The following is a 20,823-nucleotide window of genomic DNA, read 5'->3' on the forward strand; positions in this document are numbered from 1 at the left end:
TCAGCTCAGGTCATGATCCCAGAGTCCTGGGATCGAGGCCCATGTCGGACTCCCTGCTCCACTGGAAGCCTGCTTCTCCCTCTCCCACTCCCCCTCCTTGTGTTCCCTCTCTCTCTGTGTGTCAAATAAATAAATAAATAAGCAAAAAACAAAAAAACCACAGAGTTCTCCATGAACAAGACAGGCAGAAAAAAAATAAATTTTCATACCATTTCTTCAATTTTCTTTCTTTATAAAGCTAGGCATATTTCTGTTAGTAGTTTTAAAGCTGTGTAAATGTTTTATTATATTTTTTTACAGAATTAGAAAATTTTAAAAAATAATTACTTGGAACCACAAATAATTAAAAGAAATATAGTAACAGGCTCATAAAAAAAGCATTCTGGCATCTGTGAGAATTTTCTCAAATTATGGTATGTAGCTCTCCATACTTTCCAATGATTACTGTAATAGCCATGAATTTCTATTTCAGTTGAATACTTTGATTTATTTTCCTTCTTAAAACACTGTAACTCATTTCTTCTTCAACAACTCAGTCATTTCAGGAACTACCTGCAAATTAAAACAAAAAAAGTAATTAAACAACTTGAGCATTCAGTGTGATATGGTCACAGCTCCATAGGAAGTACACAGAGGTAGGGGCACTGAGGCAGTGTGTGTGCCGCTGGTCCTGCCAGCCTTGTGTCCAGGTGGTCTTCCCTTCAAAGGCTGCAGTCTTGGAGCGCCTGGCTGGCTCTGTCCGTTGAGCATGTGAATCTTGATTTCAGCTCAGATCATGATTTCAGGGTCAAGGGATCAAGCCCTGAGTCAGGCTCCACACAAGCAGGGAGTTTGAAGATTCTCTCCCTTCTCATGCTCTCTCTTTTGTTCTCACTCTAAATAAATGAATAAAACCTTTTTTAAAACAGTATACAGAAGCCAAAAGAAGTTATGCGCATTGCTGCTGAGGCTCAAGGTGTGTCCCCATCCCTCTAGGCTCTCCTGTTATCTGTGGGAATGTGGGGTCTGTGGGACCACTACATTTAAAGATTTATTTACTTTAGGGAGTGAGAGAGAGAGGGGAGAGCATGAGTGGGGAGGAGCACAGGTAAACAGAGAATCTCAAGCAGACTCCCCACTGAGCACAGAGCCCCGCGGCGGGGGTGGGGGGGGTGGGGGTGGTCTTGACCTCATGAGATTATAACCTGAGCCGAGCCGAAACCAAGAATCAGACGCTTAACCGACCATGCCACCCAGACGCCCTGACTAGGAAACTTTGTGACATAATCATAAACCTCAGAAAGGCACCACAGGAAACAGGAGTCCAATTTTTCTTCTGTAAGGAGAGAAATGTGTATTTTTTACTTCCGTGTTTTCTGGGTATTCTCCCTTCCCTTACTGCTTTCCTGCGTTTCCTTCAAAGTCCACACCAAAATCTCTTGTTCAGACATGACCCTGTGAACCTGCTCTAGCACTTGTTTTCTCATTGCTCATTTGCTTACACATCTGTCATTCCACAAACACTGTAGCTGCTTCCTCAGCACACGTTCCTATCTTTTGGCACATAAGAATGAGCTGCATGCTGAACATTCAGTTTCATCATTCTCTGTTAAAGGCCTTGTGCTAATGTGGAGTCTGGTCAGCAGACAGAGTAAGAAACCACAGCGAGGGAAAACTGACCAAGCTGGCTCCCATTTTAAAAAAGATGAATTACTGGGGCACCTGGGTGGCTCAGTGGGTTAAGCCTCTGCCTTCGGCCCAGGTCATGATCTCGGGGTTCTGGGATCGAGCCCCGCGTCGGGCTCTCTGCTCAGCGGGGAGCCTGCTTCCCCTTCTCTCTCTGCCTGCCTCTCAGTCTACTTGTGATCTCTCTCTCTCTCAAATGAATAAATAAAATTTAAAAAAAAAAAGATGAATTACTAACTCTTAGTCTCAGCAGTTCAGTGGCTGCAACTGGAGCTTTCAGCACGGAGCTGCTTTGGGGTAGCCTGACAGCACAAGCGCGCTGGGCACGGGGACTGCAGGTGGTGTCACATGGAGCCCACCTGAAAACTGTGTAAAATATCAATTACCCAGTCTTCCACGGGGCTGTCGACTGTCCTAGCTCGGAGAGATCCCAGTTGAACTCGCCATTGATGAATACAGCCTCTCAATTATTTAAGAGAGCTACATTTCCATTAGGTGGAAATAATGTGTTCGTACAAAATTTATTAAGGAAATTGTCAACATGTTGTTTCTTCCGAATGTCACTTTGTCTCCAGCCTATTAAAGGCCCATGTTTACCATGGAGCCAGTGGGCAGTAGCTCAGGGGCAGCACTAAGTGCTGGCACCACTTCTCCCAGCTCTGCTCAGTGGAGAGTCCATGAGCTGATGCCAGTCACACAGATGACACGCTAAAGAGGCCTCTTGTGGGACCTATGTGTTTCATGAAAAATAGGCTAGAGCCCAATTTCTTTTAAACGAAACATTAAGTTGATTTAGAACATACAATTTTAAAAAATCTTCCAGAATGTCTCCCTGCCACAACCCCCAAAAAGGGTTGAAGGCATTTTGTCCACCATCTATATCCTTTCTTATTAGATCAACCTCAGACTTTCCAAGCATACTACACAATGCCTTATCAGTTAAGGAAAAGAAAAATGCCACTCAAGTTCACTGCATGTCTGACAGCGTGAGCACTAACTCAGAGATCCGGATTCTTATTTTTATTTTAGATAGTGCAGACCCAGCTCTCTAGTCAGTAAGACCAGATGAAAGTGAATTTACATTTAAAGTAAGACAATCTATGATAGATAGATTTCTATCTCTGATAGAAATCACAACACAACTAGTCATTTAATTAGTATTTCCCCAGGGTAAGCACCCTGGGAAATAAAGTTCAGGCCTAATTCTTGCCCACAAGGAGTTCTACCCCCTAGTTGGGGAGAAAAGACAGAGGTCTATGAACCACACAACCAAAAATGTGCCCATCTTACACTGTAATGTAAGAAGATGGGAAGAACGGCACTAAATGCTCAAAATCCAGGGGTTCGGGGCGCCTGGGTGGCTCAGTGGGTTAAGCCACTGCCTTCGGCTCAGGTCATGGTCTCAGGGTCCTGGGATGGAGCCCCACATCAGGCTCTCTGCTCAGCAGGGGGCCTGCTTCCCTCTCTCTGCCTGCCTCTCTGCCTACTTGTGATCTCTGTCTGTCAAATAAATAAAATCTTTAAAAAAAAAAAAATCCAGGGGTTCTAAGGAAGAGATTAAGTGTGGGCTCAGAAAAATCAGAACATTAACATGGAGGAGAAAAGGATTCTGGACAAAAACTGAGGAGGCAGACAGAGATAAACCCTGCAGGTTCCAGAGAGCGAGCATAAGGGGTTAGAATGATGGACAGCTATGATAGGAAGAAGTAGAAAAAGTTTTAAAAAATAGGTGGTATGCAAAGTCCAATCAATGGGAATAAGAGTGTCTCCAACAGAGACAGTGCTGTGATAACATGCAAAAGAATGAAGATGGAACCTCACCTCATACCATATGCAAAAATTAATCCCAAATGAATCAATGACGCAACTATGGGAGCTAAAATAAAACTCTTAGAAGAAAACTTAGGGCTAAAGCTTCAAGACCCTGGATTTGGCAATGGATTCTCAGATATGACACCAAAAAGCAGCAGCAACAGAAGCAAATATAGATGAACTGGACTTCATCAGAATTAAAAACTTTTGTGCCAAGGTAATTATAAAGAAAGAGAAAGGATAATCTACCTACAAAATGGGAGAAAATATTTGGAAATTATGTATCTCGTAAGGGTTAATATCCAGACTGCATAAAGAACTCCTACAACTCAAGAACAAAGACACACATTCAATTAAAAAAGGACAAAGGATTTGGATAAACATGTCTCCAAAGAAGCTACACAAATAGCCAGTAAGCACATAAATAGATGCTCAACGTCATTAGTCATTAAGGAATGCAAGTCAAAACCACAATGAGATACCATTTCAAACCTACCAGGATGGCTCTGATTTGAAAAATAAAAAGTAACAAGTGGAAAAACTGGAAGGCCGGTAGATTGCTGGTGGGAATGTAAAATGGTGCAGCCACTAGAGAAAGCAGTTTGGAAGTTCCTCAAAAAGCTAAACACAGAATTGCCATATTACCCAGCAATCCACAGGCATACACACAAAGGAAATGAAAGTGAGGACTTGAACAGATACTTGTAGGCATATAATCACTGTACTGGATTAGGCAGAAGTTTCACAATAATGGCACCTACTAAAGGGCAAGCAATAAAAAAAATATAGATAAACTGGACTTCAACAAAATGTAAACTTTTGTGCATCAAAGGACATCAAGAATGTGAAAAGACAGGAGCTCCCCTCTACTTGCTAAATGGGATGCTGTCTGATACATGACTTGTTTAATGAAGTCGATAATACAATAAATAAATAAAGAAGGGAGGGGGAGGGAGGGGGCGAAGAAAGAAAAGAAAGAAGAGAAGAGAAGAGAAAAGAGAATGGAGGGGAGGGGAGGGGAAAGGAGGGGAGAAAGGAGAGGAAAGGACAAGAAAGAAAGAAGAGAAAAGAAACATTATTATTGGGAACAGCATTATTGGTGGGAATGTAAATAGGGCAGCCACTTTGGAAAACAGGCTGGCAGTTCTTCAAAATGTTAAAAATAGAGTTATCAAGTGACCCAGAAATTCCATTCCTATATATGTACCCACACAAGATGAAAACATATATCTACATGAAAACTTAAATGCTCATAGCAGCATTACTTGTAATAGAAAAAAAAAGTAGAAACAACTCAAATGTCCATCAAATGATTAATGGATAAACAAAATGAGGCATATCCACACAACGGATATTATTTAGCAATAAAAGGAAAGAAAGTACTGATACAGATGTCAACACAGATGAATCTTGAGAACATTATGCAAAGAAGCCAGCTATAAAAGACCATATATTACATGATTCTGTTTATAAGAAATGTCCACGAATGGCAAATCCATAGAAACACAAAATAGATTAGTTGTTGCCAGGGTCTGGGGAGAGTGGGGAACAGGAAGTGACTGAAAATATGTTTGTGGTTTCTTCTCAGTGTGATGAAAATGTTCTGGAATTAGACAGTTGATGGTTGCATAACTCCTAATATACTAAAAATCACTGAACTATACATTTTAAAAGGGTGAACTCTATGATTTATGAATTAAATCTCAGGAAAGCTATAAAAAAAAACAACGTAGTGTCCAATACTCTGTCACTCTGACTCTGATTATAATATTTACCATTTACTGAACACTTACTATACCTGTATGAAAGGAAATATAAATAGGGAGCCTAATATTTAACACAGACTGTACTAGGTACAGTATAATCTCATTTAACCTTCAATACAACCTTGTAAGGTATGTAATATATTTATATTACTTTTGAGGAAGCTTACATTCAGAAAAATTAAATACCTTGGCCAAGATAATTTAACTAGTATGTGGCCAAGACAAAAACTGAATTAAAGCTCTTAGCTACTGTACTGTATTATTTTCCTTATATGAAGAAAGGAAAAAAAAACGCCTCGTGTCTCTAACTCATGATTGTGAAAGGATGAGGTAAAAAAAATATTAAAAATTAAAATCCATACATTTTTACTACAGACATGATAAAGTTTGGTGGATACCAATTCAGAGCATTATTAGTCTATTATGTGATAGTCTGAAATTTAAAATTTTTACATAGAAATTCAGTTTTAAAAAGTCCCTTTTACACAACTATTATGTGACTTATGATATTCTTTCTCTTTTTTTTAAATATTTTATTTTGGGGGATGCCTGAGTAGCTCAGTCTGTTAAGCTTCCAACTCCTATCTCAAGGTTGTGAAATTAAGCCCTGCATGGGGCTCTGCACTGGGTGTGGGACAGCTTAACATTCTCTCTCTCCCCTGCACCCCTCCTCCCTCTCTAAAAAAATAAAAATAAAGATTTTATTATAATTTACTTTTTTTAAGGAATCTCTACCTCCAGCATGTGGGGCTCAACCTTAAAATCCCAAGATCAGGGGCGCCTGGGTGGCTCAGTGGGTTAAAGCCTCTGCCTTCAGCTCTGGTCATGATCTCTGGGTCCTGGGATCGAGCTTTGCATGGGGCTCTCTGCTCTGTGGGGAGCCTTCTTCCTCCTCTCTCTCTGCCTGCCCCTCTGCCTACTTGTGATTTCTGTGTGTCAAATAAATAAATAAAATCTTTTAAAAAAAAAAATCTCAAAATCAAGAGCCAGGTGGGTGCCCCTGACTTAAACTATTTTCTTTAAAATCTTAATCTGAAATAGATAATGCTAACTCATTCATAATTTGCATAGCCATATTTTTATGTGCTGTTATACCTTTAAATATTTGATTTTTAAAAAACAGAGCATGGCCCTGAGGAGCATATTCATTACAGCACCTTATCCATTCTTCAGTCAGAATTAGTAATATTCATCTGTGCCATACTCATTCTAATTTCAACTGAAAAAACAATTTGATAGATACTGTCTAGGTTCCTAGAGTCTGCTAAAGGTGAGGTCCTTTTTACTGCAACTTATCAAGGGTAGAGGAGTTCTGGTGAACCACCTGGCCAGAGTCCCTGATGAGTTAGAAAGGCAGGGTGATGAGTAAAAGAACAGAATCAGGAGCCTGGCTTAATTGTGCCCAAAACTTGCTGAGTTATTTCCGCAAATCACAGCTTTCTGGGAAAACAGATAACCTAAAAAGAACATATCACTTGTCTTATACATGTAGTAGCAACCGGGAGACTACAACTCAAGCAGCACTGTTTTTTTTTGTTTTGTTTTGAAATTTTAAGTAATCTCAACACCCAACGTGGGGCTTGAACTTACAACCCTGAGATCCAGAGTCAAATGCTCTACCAACCAAGCTAGCCAGCCGCTCCCAAGCAGATTTTTAATATTTTCATTATCTAATCCGTTTCCTCCCCAGACTGCTTTTTAAAGGATTAACTTTTCTCCCTTTATATTAATCAAAAGGTATATATACCTGTGCTTCAGAACTTCTGAGCATGAGGTAACCACTACCTTAATATAATTCTAGCTATTAACAAATAAATGTTATTAGGTCTTAGTCCAAACACATTATCAAATGTGGGCTTCTTAAAACACCAAAAATAGCTCGAGAATCTCTGGTTAGAAATCTGCTGATTCTTGAGGTCCCTTTCCACTTCTACTGTCTTAGGACTCTCACCAAAATACCTCTCTCAGCACGCACACGTGCACACACCCTCACTCGCTCGCATACTCTCTCTTTCATGTCCAACCTGGGAGCTGCCTTAATGCAAGAGGCATTATGACACCATTCCATCAATAATTGCTACAAAGATGGTCCTGCCCCAAGGCAGGCATCCACTGTATAAACCTCACAAATTTCCAATTGTCTAACACTTCATCCATTTATCAAGTAAACCCACTCTGTAGGTTGCAATATACAGTACACAAGAAAACAGAAAAATGTATCATAAAATAAGCAAAATTGTAAACTTATTTAAATATTCACTTTGAGAAAAATATAAGGCAACTACAGTAGATGTCTGTTTCCAAACACATCAACCTGATACACGGTGAGGGTTCAGAGGTGTTTTTTTTGCTTAAAAGGTCTTTACTCCTTTAAGCTTCTCACTGTAGCTAAATGCTAGCAACCTGAACAAAGTTATCCTTGTACAGAAATTTAAAATTTCTCTTTCATACTAACTTTTCCTCCCATTGGTATACTGTAGTGGTCAAATGACTGTCATTAAATATTGTTTGTTCTTACACAGCTGGGCCAGGTAACAGGAGCAGCAGAACTACCTAAGTCTTAACTTTCAATTACAGGACCCCAGGATCACTGAAGAGGGGCTGCATTCTTCGTAGGGTAAGATATGGGCTCTTTGGGAGGCCAGAGGCAGGGAGGGGGTGCTGAGGGGAAGGCTGATCCAGGGCAATAGCCCCATTCTCGTCTCTGTATGAGCAGTTGAAGGGTCCATCTTCACTGAGCATGAACATATATTTGAGCATGAACTTCAAAGTACAGATGGGCTCTCAAAGTACATTCATTAGTTCATCTAGATCATATGCAGTGCTGGTGAAGTCATGGTAATGGACCAATTCTCTTGTTAAGGGGACCACCCTGGCTCTCTTCTCAGGCTGCAGCCTCTCTATTAAGGCTCACAGTAACTTGCTGAAATTCTGTGCGAGGGGTTCCTCACTCTAGCAAACCCACCTACTTTTCCCAGTGTTAGGTGCTACTTTCAGAGCCTCAATGGCTTCATGAGTGATTTCTGCACAAGGCAATCAGGAAGTTTATAGGCAAGCCCTGAGGAACAGAAATAAACCAGGCCAGGCATGAGCTATGAACCTTTAAATGTGGCCAAATGGTGCACATCAGTATCACTAAAGTAATTTTGCTCATGGGGAGGGCAAAGATGGGGGTGGTGCAGGGTAGAAAGAACACTCAAAAACGTGAAGAGTAGGAGAATGTGGAGTAAGTGTTCTCCGCTACATATATCACATTAGGAAGGCATTTAATTCTCAAACACAGCAAGCAGAGCATGCTTGTTGAGTCAGATAAGCTGGACCTGAGTGCCCAGTCTTCCCTTGAAAAGCTGCAGCATGGGGGCCCCTGGATGGCCCAGCCGGAAGAGCATCCAACTCTTGAGTCTGAGTGCCGTGGTGGGTGTAGAGATTACTCAAACAAATAAAAGTTAAAAGAAAAGCTGTAGCATTTCTGGCAAATCGCTGAGTAAGGGTATTTGATGTGAATTTTTTTAAGATACCTGCCATGATTCTCAGTCATAATTACTCGAATCACTTCACACTGTGTGCTAACTTAGAACACGAGATGCCAAAAGCCATGTGGATATTTTAAAGACAATATGGACTCCTTAAAGGTAAAGTTATACTCTATATAAACTTCACGTATTTATCAGGACAACTTCACAGTTAGTTCAAAACTGTGTACAAATATTAATACATACACAGACAGATACACAGGTATACAAACAAACCCACAATGTTTACCTATAATGGCTTCCTCTCTGACCAACTCTAAGAGGTTCTTGAATGACAAGCTAGGTAACAGACATCTCTCCCAAGGCCAGCTTACCTTAAATAAATCAGCAACTATTCCATAATCAGCCACTTGAAAAATTGGAGCTTCTGGGTCTTTGTTAATAGCCACAATTGTCTGTGAAATAAAAACAAAGACTTTGGTCTTTATCAAAAAAATATACCACAGATTGATGTTTCTACTTTAACACTCCCAACAAATTTATATTGTTAAAGATGTTTACTAAATAAGATTAATTTGATTCATTTGTGCCAATACTGTAAATTTAGGAATTTCTGGGTTTGCACATAAAATTATCTCCCATACCACCACTAGCCCATTACAGTATTTAAAAAGGTTTTAAGCCATTATTTTCCTAAGTTCATTTCTGACATGAAAAACAATGTTTTAGGAAGTAACAAATGAGAGGAGAGGATTCTGGGAAGATGGCAAAGTAGGAAGCATCAGGAGGAATCTGTCTTCCTAACCTATACTGTTAACAACAGCACTGGCAGAATCTGTTTAATGTAACCATTTTGGAAATCTAGAGTCTATTGAAGGCTTGCAACTTCCAGGGGAAAGCTTGCATGAGCTGTAGCTCTTAGTGCAGTAACAGGTACTCATTCCCCACCCTAATGGCAAGCAGCTGTGCACATGTTCTTGCAGCTGCTTGTACACAGCCTGCAGGAGACAGAGTGGGCAAAAAGAACCTTGTCCTCCAGGGACTGGGGACCTGTGCTTTGATTCTGGATTGCTGCTACTGATAAAAAAGATGTTGCTTATTGCACCTCCCCCACTGTTAGAAGCCCCTCCCCTCCTCTGGCTAAAGTTACCTCTAGGGGATTTAAAATGTCAAAGCACTTCTGCCTCCCTTCAATGTTCTTTTCCCTTTTTGGAAGCCAGACATTCAAGACTAGGGCACTTTTTAAAAGCAACTGGATATATGGGGGAAATTACAAACTAACCTCACATATAGGCTCAGAAAAGATCTTAAGTTTATACCTCAGGTTAATCTTTGGCACAGATACAACCTACAACAATCAAAAAACAATAATAATAAATAAAAAAAACAACAACAAAACAGCAAACCCTGGGGAAGGAGGAGAATCTGATTTCCAGGAATAGATTATTAGATTCAAATATCCAGTTTTTAAAAACATCAAAAATCAAAAAAATACTAAGAAACAGGAAAGTATGGGACCACTCAAGGAAAACAAAATCAAGAGAAACTGCTTCTAAGAAAGGTCTGATGGCACCTCAATGAGAAAAAGACTTTAAAACAACCATTTTAAAGATGGTCTAAGAATTATAAAGATGTAGGGGAAGTCAAGAAGACAATGTATGAACAAAATGGAAATAGCAAAAGACAAAACCTAAAGAGAAACCAAAAAGAAAATTCTGGAGATGTAAAGTTGAAGTGAAAAATTCACTGTAAAGATTCAAAGGCTGATTTAAGCAATCAGAAGACAGAATCAGCAAACTTGAAAGTAGGACAATGAAAATTATCAAGTCTTTAGAATAGAAAGAAAAAGATTAAAGAAACGTAATCAGAGCACTTAGGGGTCCTGTGGACCAACATCAAACAAAACAAAATATGCACTGTGGGAGTCCCAGAAGAAAGAAAAAGGCGCAAAAAGAACAAATGAAGAAATAGTGGCTAAAAATTTTCTAAATGTGATGAAAGACATGAATATAAACATCCAAGACACTAAACAAACTCCAAGAAAGATGAATTCAAAGAGACCCACATCAAGACACATAATCAAACTTTCAAAAGCCAAAGATAAAAAGAGAATCTTGAAAATGAGGACATGTGACTCATCACATACAGGAGATCCTCAATAAGAATATCAACAGATTTCTCGGAAATTTTGGAATCCAGAAGGCAGTGAGCTGATACATTCAAAATGCTAAAAAAAAAAGAACGTTGACCAAAAGTCTTATATCCACTGAAACTGTCCTTCCAATGACATTTTCTGCAAAAATTAAAAAACCCATCCTCTCAAGGGACCCTGAATAGCTAAAACAATCTAGAAAAGGAGCAAAGCTGGAAGACCCACACTTCCTGATTTCAAAACTTACTACAAAGCTACAGGAATTAAAAAAGGGTGGTACTGGCATAAAGACAGATATATAGACTGGGGGGATAAGAATAGAGAACTCAGAAATAAACCCTCACATATACGGTCAAATGATTTTTTGACTAGAGTATCAAAATCATTTACTGAGAAAAGGATAGCCTTTTCAACAAGTAAATTACTATGTCTCCCACACGAAACTACCAAAAGATCCTATTATCTCCTATAACATTTTTTATGTGAAGGATTATAATGACAGATGAGCAAATTAAGGAGAAATAGCCCTAAAAACAGTGCTACATGTACCAATTATTCTTTTATTAGTAACAGATTATATATTACAATTGGTTTGGTATTCTCCACAGATTTTTTTTTTTAAGATTTTATTTATTTATTTGACAGAGAGAGATCACAAGTAGGCAGAGAGGTAGGCATAGAGAGAGGCGGAAGCAGGCTTCCTGCTGAGCAGAGAGCCCGATTCGGGGCTCGATCCCAGGACCCTGGAATCATGACCTGAGCCGAAGGCAGAGGCTTAACCCGAGTCACCCAGGCACCCCCTTTTTTTTAAAAAAAAAGATTTTCTTTATTAATTTGAGAGAGAGCACGTGCACACATATAGAGGGGAGGGGCAGCAGGAGAGGGAGAGAGAGTCTCAAGCAGACTCTGTGCAGAACACAGAGCCCAAGGTGGGGTTCAACCCTACAATTCTGAGATCACGACCTGAGCCAAAACCAGCCACTGGATGCTTTACTAAGTAAGTGTGCCACCTAGGCACCCTCCACAGATGCTTCAAACACCACTGCAATTAAAGTTTTGACTATAATATTTGATCCTTATGTGGTGTTATTTTAATACAGTATGATGATTTATCTCTCTAGAAGTAAAATTAAGTTTCTACCTGCTTGTTACTCTATCACATGAAAATAGCTGAAATTAAGAGATTAAGAGAATTTTGATACAGTCTGACTTAATATATAGGCTACAAGACATATGTGTAACTCCCCTAGGGTCTCTCAAAAAGATGAAAATATTCCAGAATATCTGAGACTGAAGCATAGTGTAGTCCAAGTAACTACTATTCCAGTCAAACATGCCATATGTATTAAAAGATGTGTGGTCAGAGACAAGAAATGATGGTTTCAGTATGAGCCTCAAATCCAAAGTCACAAGTACAAACATTTCAAATCACAGGCATTTGATTTGCATCGAGGTGTTTCTCTTCTGGGAATATGTAAGCCTGCTTCACAGGAACTAGCAGAGATTTATTTAATTAATGATGGTTAATGATTTTCCTGGAGGCCACCTAGTCAAACATCTGACATTTTAATCATGTGAAAGCTTTTTCAGTCCAACCATATAAAAGTTATTTTTAAAGCAAAATCACACAACTGTGGACAAGGAACCATTAAAGTATTTAAGAAGAAAGATTTGGGATGGTTACAGTTTTTCAAATTACTAAAAGAATATTCCTGAATTGTCAACTGTAAATGAGTATCATAAAATCTAGCTTGCATCCTAGAGTTCTCTTAATATGTCCTTATAAATTCATGTTCCTCTTCCTTATACAGTTTTTAAAGTACAGATTGTAATCAATGATATTAATATGTATATAGTCCAGAAAGTACTCTCATTACATTGAATTGTTTCATATAACAACCAAATCTCATATTCTTCAAACTATGTGACGATGTTAATTAAAATATAACTTGTATGCAGTGTGATTATTAGATTTAAGCCAATTACTCTAATATTCCATTTTAGACCTCAACCAAAATTATAACCAGAGATTGCTGCATCTCCTATACAAGTTGGTGATGACAAGAGCTGTTTTTTTCATTTAAGCATCTCCCACATCTAGTACAAAAGTAAGTGCTTAATAAATATTTGTTGACTGCATAAAGAGACAACATCTTGGCTCAAATTTATTCTTATAAACAATTCCCAACACTGGTCTCCTTACTTTAATTGTTCCCTTTTTTTGCTTTAACATACTAGCTAGTCCATCTCCCCCCTAATCCAGTCCTGTTGCCATGGCATGACAATTTTTACCAGGATCTTCTTGGCAGGCAGAATCTTTTGAGAAGCAGAATTCTAGATATGTCTGAACTCGCCCAGCTAAAAATATTTTTTAAGGTTGCTGGTGTTGGGAGTGTTTTTTTTTTCCCCTTAATGCAGCAGTAACATTTTCCCCACTGGCACTGCTTGTTTTCATAGCTCAGTAAAGAAACCTGCCATCCAACTGTGAAATCTGACTGGTTTTGAGCCAATTCATTTAGAGGTTACAAGGAGGTAGTAAATGCATTTTTTCAAGTTAGAAGTTAAACCTGTTAAAAGTTTTATTACCTTTAGATCAAACTTCCATCTGAATGGATAAAAGCTGGAGTGTCAGAAGCATCTCTGTCTTCATGAAAGACTAAGTTCATAATTCAAAGTGTGCATTGGTATGCATGAATTAATGTGTCATATTCTGAAATATATGCTCAGAAAATCCTTACACAGGGCTTCCCAATACAGTCCAAAGTAGCAAATCAGCATCCAGGTTTCCTCTATACACTATATTGCTAATAATTACTGAGATATGGAGATGCTCCAACCCTAAATGTTTCTGTCACACCTTAGTAACAAACCTGAGAAGAGGAGCTTTGCTGCCATATAAGGGTGGGACTTTAAGGGGACCAGGGTGAAGCAGACAATCAGGGATCAGAAACTTCACAAAATAGTTAGATGGTCAGAACCTCATCAAGCTCTATTCACCCCAAATTTTCTCCCCATAGATGGTCAGAGCTGAAAGGGACCTTAAACATCATCAATAAATATGTGTATTAGGCAAAGAACCGAGGTGCAGACAAGACACATCATGTGGTAAGCTAGGGGCAGAGTTGGGATTCAGGGTCACACTTCTTTCCATGACATAGCAATGCCTCTCCTACCAATGGTACAGCTTCAAACCATGAACAGCATCTTATATTTCTTTCTATTCCTAGACAGAATATTAACCTGAATGGTTGAATATACACACTGTAACTATATGGAACGAATGAAACCAAAATTTTAAAATAAGATAATTTTTCTTCTAGGATTATTATTGTGTAGTTACCTTACTGTCTTTCATCCCAGCTAAATGTTGGATGGCTCCAGATATTCCTACAGCAATATAAAGCTCCTGAAACAAAAGAAACCATATCATTAATATGTACTTATATGTATTGTATTGTATCCTCCACAATATTGGTATTAGCAATTCAAGTCTTAGGTTAAAAATATTTTAAATAAAATAGATGCAATATGTTTTACTTAAATCATGTTTTCTTCCTTTCCTGATCTAACCAATAGTCTTCTTTTTCCTCTGAATTCCTATACTAATGGTGATATAATAATAAATATGCAGATAATGAAAATCAATGAGCAGTATGTGCTAAGCATTTGACATCAACTGTTTCACTCAATCTCATAATTTCCTGTGAGGCAGCACTTTTGTCTGGGCTGCTCATTTAGATACCACATTTTAATTCATCACTCTGTATATATTCACTATATACACACACACATACATTCACTAGATACATACACATACAATACATATCCATATATACCCATTCACAATATATACACAATGTACATATAAACACACACACGTATTAAAATATATTTTGACTTGTTTGCCTCCTCATAAAAGGGTATTTATTAAAATGGTAAGATATATTCATTAAACTTTCATATTTAAAATGAAAGTACAAAACAGCCTTAAGAGGTTCTAAACACAGACACACATACATGTGCACATGCACACACAATCTCCCTAAGAAATACAAACTTCTTGAAGGAATAGGCTAAGCCTATTTCAAGGTTTATAAAAGGACCCCCAGACTGAAGTTTCTGAGCAAATGTTGATGACAGTATTTGCACTCCCTGCCCCGGCCCTCTGCCCCTAGTAATAACAGAGAATGACTACTGACTACTGCTCTCTGCCCCTTACCTGAAAAATTTAAAGTGTTCATGTTTGGAAAACTACTAAGTGCTTAATTCAAAAGAGCTTAGCTGCTTCGTTCTGTCTACTAGTATAATTCAAGCTTTAACTGAAAAACTTTTCCCCACACATAAACTGACCAAGTCTGGCCTTGGGTAGGAGGTTCATCTACCACATAACCAAACTGACATTACGGATTTGCCACAACTGACAGCAGTTTCTCCTCAATACGAATAAGGTGGAAGGCACTGAAAGTGGCTTTGTCACACTCAGTTTTATTACAGAACAGATACTTTAAAGTCAATGACAGTGTTAGGTGGTCCCACCTTGTTTTCTGCACTGCTTATGATTTAATTTAACAACTGCTTGCTCCAAAATGTGAGAGCACTTCAACCAAGATTTGAGGATAATGTCAGTAAATAATACTATGATTTTTCGTAACACATAACATGTGTGGCTGTATACAAGTCAATTTCCTCCTCTCTCAGTTTCTCAATTGTAAACAGAGCGGGGTATAGCCCCCAAACTAGAGATTCTTTAAAAAGCTTCCCAGGATACTCTAGCAGCCAGAGCTAAGAACCACTAGAAAGATGATCGCTCAGCTCTTATGCAGCTTAAAACCTATAACTCCGATAGGACCAGGCCAGGGGATGCTATATACTCAGGCTTTATCTTTAAAGGCATAAAGTGGGCACATCTGGGTGGCTCAGTTGGCTAAGCATATGTCTTTGGCTCAGGTCATGATCCCAGGGTCCTGGGATTGAGTCCCACGTCGACCAGGATGCCTGCTTCTCCCTCTTCCTCTACCTGCCCCTCCCCCCAGCTAGTGCACTCTCTCTCTGTCAAATAAATAAATAAAATCTTTTAAAAAAAAATAAAGGCATGAAGTGTCCAACCACTTCTAAAGCAGCAAGATACCACTATATACCCTGGGAAAGGAGACAACCTAGTCCCCAAAGTGAGTTCAATCATCTAAAAATGAGGTAGGCTTGTTTTTCAATTCAACTTGCTCTTTAGTTACCACCAAAAGCCTAAATATAAGTAGGTACAATTTGACCTAAAAAGATGTTCTTAGGCTGTAGGAAGTAAAACGTACGGGTAAGGATAAAAAAAAAAAAATCCCAACTCCATGATTCCCTCTCAAACATACGCAGTGAGTCTGTTATGACCACTTACACTTGGACAATGTCATACTTCATCAAGCATGGTCACTACCATAAGTGATAAACAAGCTTCTTTTCTTTGAAAAAGCACCACTATTTTTTATTTAAGACTTACAGGTAACTTCAACTGATAATTTCAACATCATTTCAGTTATTCTGACTGGCATATCTTTCATTTAAGGGACAATCATTAAATTGTTAATCAAAAAAATATACTTATTAAATCTCACATTCAGGAAAACCAGGCCAACAAGATTTTCAAAGCAAGTTGTTTAAAAAAACAAACCTAAAGGTTTGTCTTCAAGGTTCAGAGGACTCAGAAAACTGTCTCACTAACCACTCTTCCAAGTACATTCTCAAAGCAAGCACTGGAAAAAATCAATAGTTCTGTAAATGAGTCCTTCTAACATACATGTCTACATTAAAATTCAACAAGTCTTAAAAGCTCCATTTGCATCATAAAATGCTAATAAAAAACGTTGATCATTCTGGCAATAAACATCTACATAAATATAATATAAATGAAATTTATTTTACATCCCCTGAGAAATGAATACCATTGGCTTTAACTATAAATGTCACTAAGGAAATTAAAGATTCTGGACCAACGCAAACCGAAGGGCCATTCCTGCTTTTCTGACCAGGGTTAAGTAATCCAAATGGGTTCACATGACCAACAGGCCCTCATTTTACTGTCTTACAAACATGATTCTCTGAATAAATATAAAAGCATTAAAACAATAACCAGAAAGAGTCCTGGGATTTGGGCTGCTGTTCTGAGATCTGTTCTGCGATCCGATAGCTCTCTCTGGCAGGAAGAGAGAATTTTTTCTTTTTTAAAAAACATGTACAGGCAATTAGACTATTACCTTAAGATGCTTCCTTATGGCTCAGAAAGTATTTCTGTATTTCAATAATAATAATTAGAATGTATAAAACTCTCTACAGATGCTAATTTATGGAGCACTTTAGACACCATTTCACAACATAACAAGGCAATCCCTGCCCTGAGGTACTTACCTTCTAAAATCAGAAAGTAAGGTAATTTGGATAGAAAAATGAGAGGTGATTTTGGAGGAGGCAGCAATTAAGGGTTCAAAAAAAGGTAGGATTAAAGAAAGGAGCAGAAGTAAGGAGGGGAAGTTCTGGAGATACAATCCTAGGAGCCTTAAGGGAAGGAATCTAGAAGTGAGATTAGATCAGCCTACATGAGTTGGCAGCAGTTCTGGTTGATCATTCTGCAAATAAAGAAAGGGGACTGGTGGGAAGTAGTAAAGCCACCAGGGCTGTAAGAGGACCAGAGGTTATTCTGAAATGTAAAGAAGGGACAGCACTCTTACTTCAACAGAAACAAGGACCAGCAGAAGAAAGCACAAATCCCTCTTCCTTCATAACAACTTAAAAAGACTACAGCTGTAGACTCCTCCGAAGAACTCAGAGGCAGGGCTCTAAAACGCTTTACAGTGGGCTGAGATGAAAATAGGAAAAGGGATTGGAAACTGCTGCATCCAGTTCGCAAGAGGAATATATTACTGAGGTTAAGAGCCTAGGCTCTAGAATCTCATCGCCTATGTTCAAATTCCAACTCAGCCACCTGACAGACACAGGACTGTAGACCAGCTATTGAATCTCTCCATGCCTCAGCCTGCTCATCTGAAAAACTGGGATTATAAGTATCCCTACTTCGAAGGGTATGGTGAGGCTTTAGTCCTTAGCATAGTAACCAGTTTCCCAAGATAGTGATGTGCCTTGAGGTTTGCTCAAATATTGATTCTCTCAGCCCACTGGTTGGCCAACTAGGCCCCTGGGGGTGGCCTCAAGGCCACCACACACAGCTGAGCTACTACACTGAACAGCTCCAGAGGGAGGTGTCACTTACATCATGATATCACAGAACACATTTTTATTACAATAATTTTCCAACAGATGGCAGTAAAGTAACTTGAGAGAGAGGTACGTTTCTCCTAATTCGTACAAAAAAGTTGTATGGACTAGAAGTACAGGGGAGCCAGAATCCTCTGTGGTACAAGAACACTGTAGTTTTCTAAGTATGCCATACCAGGAAAAAGTTGAGAGACACTAACTATGATTTACTGTTGTTGATACTGTTGTACCTTACAGGGACTATATAAAGACACTGTTTCTTTGTCCCATGTCCTCAAGAAGCTCACAGTCTAACAACATAGGTTAAGATAAAATAATAATAGTCTATAATCCAATCTGGGGAAAAAAATCTAAGTATGTCAGAGCTCTGGTCTCTTGTGTAAATGCTTTCAGTACCTGCCACTGAGAAGTGGAAAGGTCTCTGAAAGCAGGAAGCAGATCAGGGGATGACATTCCTCTGTAGTCATTTCTACTCTCTGCCAAACAGAAGCCCACTTTTGCAGCTTATCCCATCTGCTACAGCTCCTTAGTCTTTCAGACAAAGCAAGCTTTTATTTTTTTCAAGACACGCTTTTAAAAGCAGGTTTTATTGGTCCTAACTAAATGATAAACCTGAATGTCTGATAAATAGAAAGATGACTGGAATGAAACCTTAACTACTTTTACAGAAATTTAACCAACCTGTGGAATCAACATGGCCAGAGTATTCTCTGATAGGTGATTTGAGTTTTGGTTACCTTCTTCGGAAAGAAGGAACATCACTCCTGCTTAACCCAAACCTCGTACAGGAAACCTGGAATTCTAAAAGATATTATCTGAGTCCTACTCTCCAGAGGATTTTAGCGCACAAGCTAAGGAGAAAAGTGGTCTCTTACTTGCACATTGTGATTTTTGTCTAAAGCTGTTGTTAGATACAAAAAAATATATAAAATGTGTGAGCCACATATTTAATTTAAAAAGTTTTTTTTAAAGATTTTATCTATTTGAGGGGTGCCTGGGTGGCTCAGTCATTAAGCATCTGCCTTCAGCTCAGGTCCTGATCCCAGAGTCCAGGGATCGAGCCCCGCATCAGGGTCCCTGCTCGGCAGGAAGTCTACTTCTCCATCTCCCACTTCCCCTGGTTTTTGTTCCCTCTCTTGCTGTGTTTCTCTCTGTCAAATAAATAAATAAAATCCCTAAAAAAATTTAAAAAAAAAGATTTTATCTATTTGAGAGAGACAGTGCCAGAGAGAGCAAGCACAAGTGGAGGAAGAGGCAGAGGCAGAAGCAGACTCCCTGCTAAGCAGGGGGCCCAACATGGGGCTTGATCCTAGGACTCTGGGATCATGACCAGGGCCAAAGGCAGAAGCTCAACTGACTGAATCACCCAGAAGCTTAACTGACTAAGCTTAATTAAACAAAACAAAACAAAACAAAAAAGTAAAACTAACTTTAATAATGCAATCTCAATTCAGACTAAGTATATCTCAAGTGCCCAAGAGCCACATGTAGGTTAGTGGTTACCATACTGGACAGCACAAATCCAAGATAATTTTAGAATAAGCTAAAGAACAGCTTTCTTGTAAACTCTACAAGGGTACTATACTACATGGTCTGACAGTGGATCTAAAGATAAAATGATATTAGTCTCATGTATCTGCTTTGCTTGGATTGACTCAGGACAAGATCATTTAGAGGTTGTTTTAAACTCAGAGAGAGAACTGAAAAGGAAAGTCAGCAGTATAACAAAGCTGAAGACCAGTGTGAGAAACAGCAGGATTAAACAAGAGGGTACCCAACAGATAAATCACAAATAGTTGACAAAAGTCCATCAAATTTTAGGTAGTGTGGACCATTACAGGAAAGCCAAAGGCAGATGAAAACCACTGGCTTAATATGGTAAATTTATACTCTGAAAAGAAACTATTAAATTTTACCCTCTTGTAGGTTATAATTTTTCTTAAAACTCTGGAAGAACCTGAAAAATCTATCCTTAAAAACACATTTTTTCAAAAAAAGTATATAAATAATGAGTAAAAACAATTTTTTAAAATAGAAATTTAAAAATACTTGGAATGAAACACCAAAAAAGGCAAAGCTTATCAGAATTGTAGGATGCAGCTAAAGTAATACAAAAAAAGATTTATATGTTTAAAATTTTTGTATTAGGAAACAGGATTATCGAAAATTAATGAGCTAAGATCTTAATTCAAGAAAGCTGAAAATGAGGGGCACTTAGGTGGCTCAGTCAGTTAAGCATCTGACTTTGGCTCAGGTCACAATCCCAGGGTCCTGGGACTGAGTCCCACACTGAGCTCTGCACATGGCTCTCTGCTCAGTGGGGAGTCTGCTTGTCCCTCTCTCTCTGCCCCTCCCCCTCTGCTCATGCTCCCACTGTCTGTCTCTCAAATAAATAAATAAAATCTTTTTTTAAAAAGTTGAAAATAAGTATACAAAGCCAGTACATTTACTCAATCACTATTATAACTAAATAAATAAGATCAGAGATGGGTTCAGATCCTGACTGTTCCACATACCCTCTCTTCTCATGCAAGTTATTTAACTTCTCAGAATCTCAATCTTGTGTGTAAAATGGAGATAAACTGTAACTAATAGGACTGTTGTGATCATTAAATAACCCAGTGTATGTGAAGTGTTCAAAATAGGTTAGATGTTAATACTTATGTTATTATTATTACTACTAAATGATAACTAAATC

General features: G+C 38.6%; 1 protein-coding gene across 1 annotated transcript in view; it reads right to left on the reverse strand.

Moving 5' to 3' along the window:
• Window positions 1–257: 257 nt before the first annotated feature.
• ETFA (electron transfer flavoprotein subunit alpha) overlaps window positions 258–20,823 on the reverse strand; it is an 80,262-nt gene continuing 59,696 nt past the window's right edge. The window contains exons 10-12 of the mRNA XM_046009093.1: window positions 14,209–14,274; window positions 9,091–9,171; window positions 258–552 (exon numbers count right to left, since the gene is read on the reverse strand). Of these exons, the coding sequence (XP_045865049.1) occupies window positions 514–552; window positions 9,091–9,171; window positions 14,209–14,274 (186 nt within the window). The 3' untranslated portion in view covers window positions 258–513. The remainder of the gene's footprint in view (window positions 553–9,090; window positions 9,172–14,208; window positions 14,275–20,823) is intronic.

The sequence above is a fragment of the Meles meles genome, chromosome 6 (assembly GCF_922984935.1).
Source record: "Meles meles chromosome 6, mMelMel3.1 paternal haplotype, whole genome shotgun sequence".
In the NCBI taxonomy this organism is placed as follows: Eukaryota; Metazoa; Chordata; class Mammalia; order Carnivora; family Mustelidae; genus Meles; species Meles meles.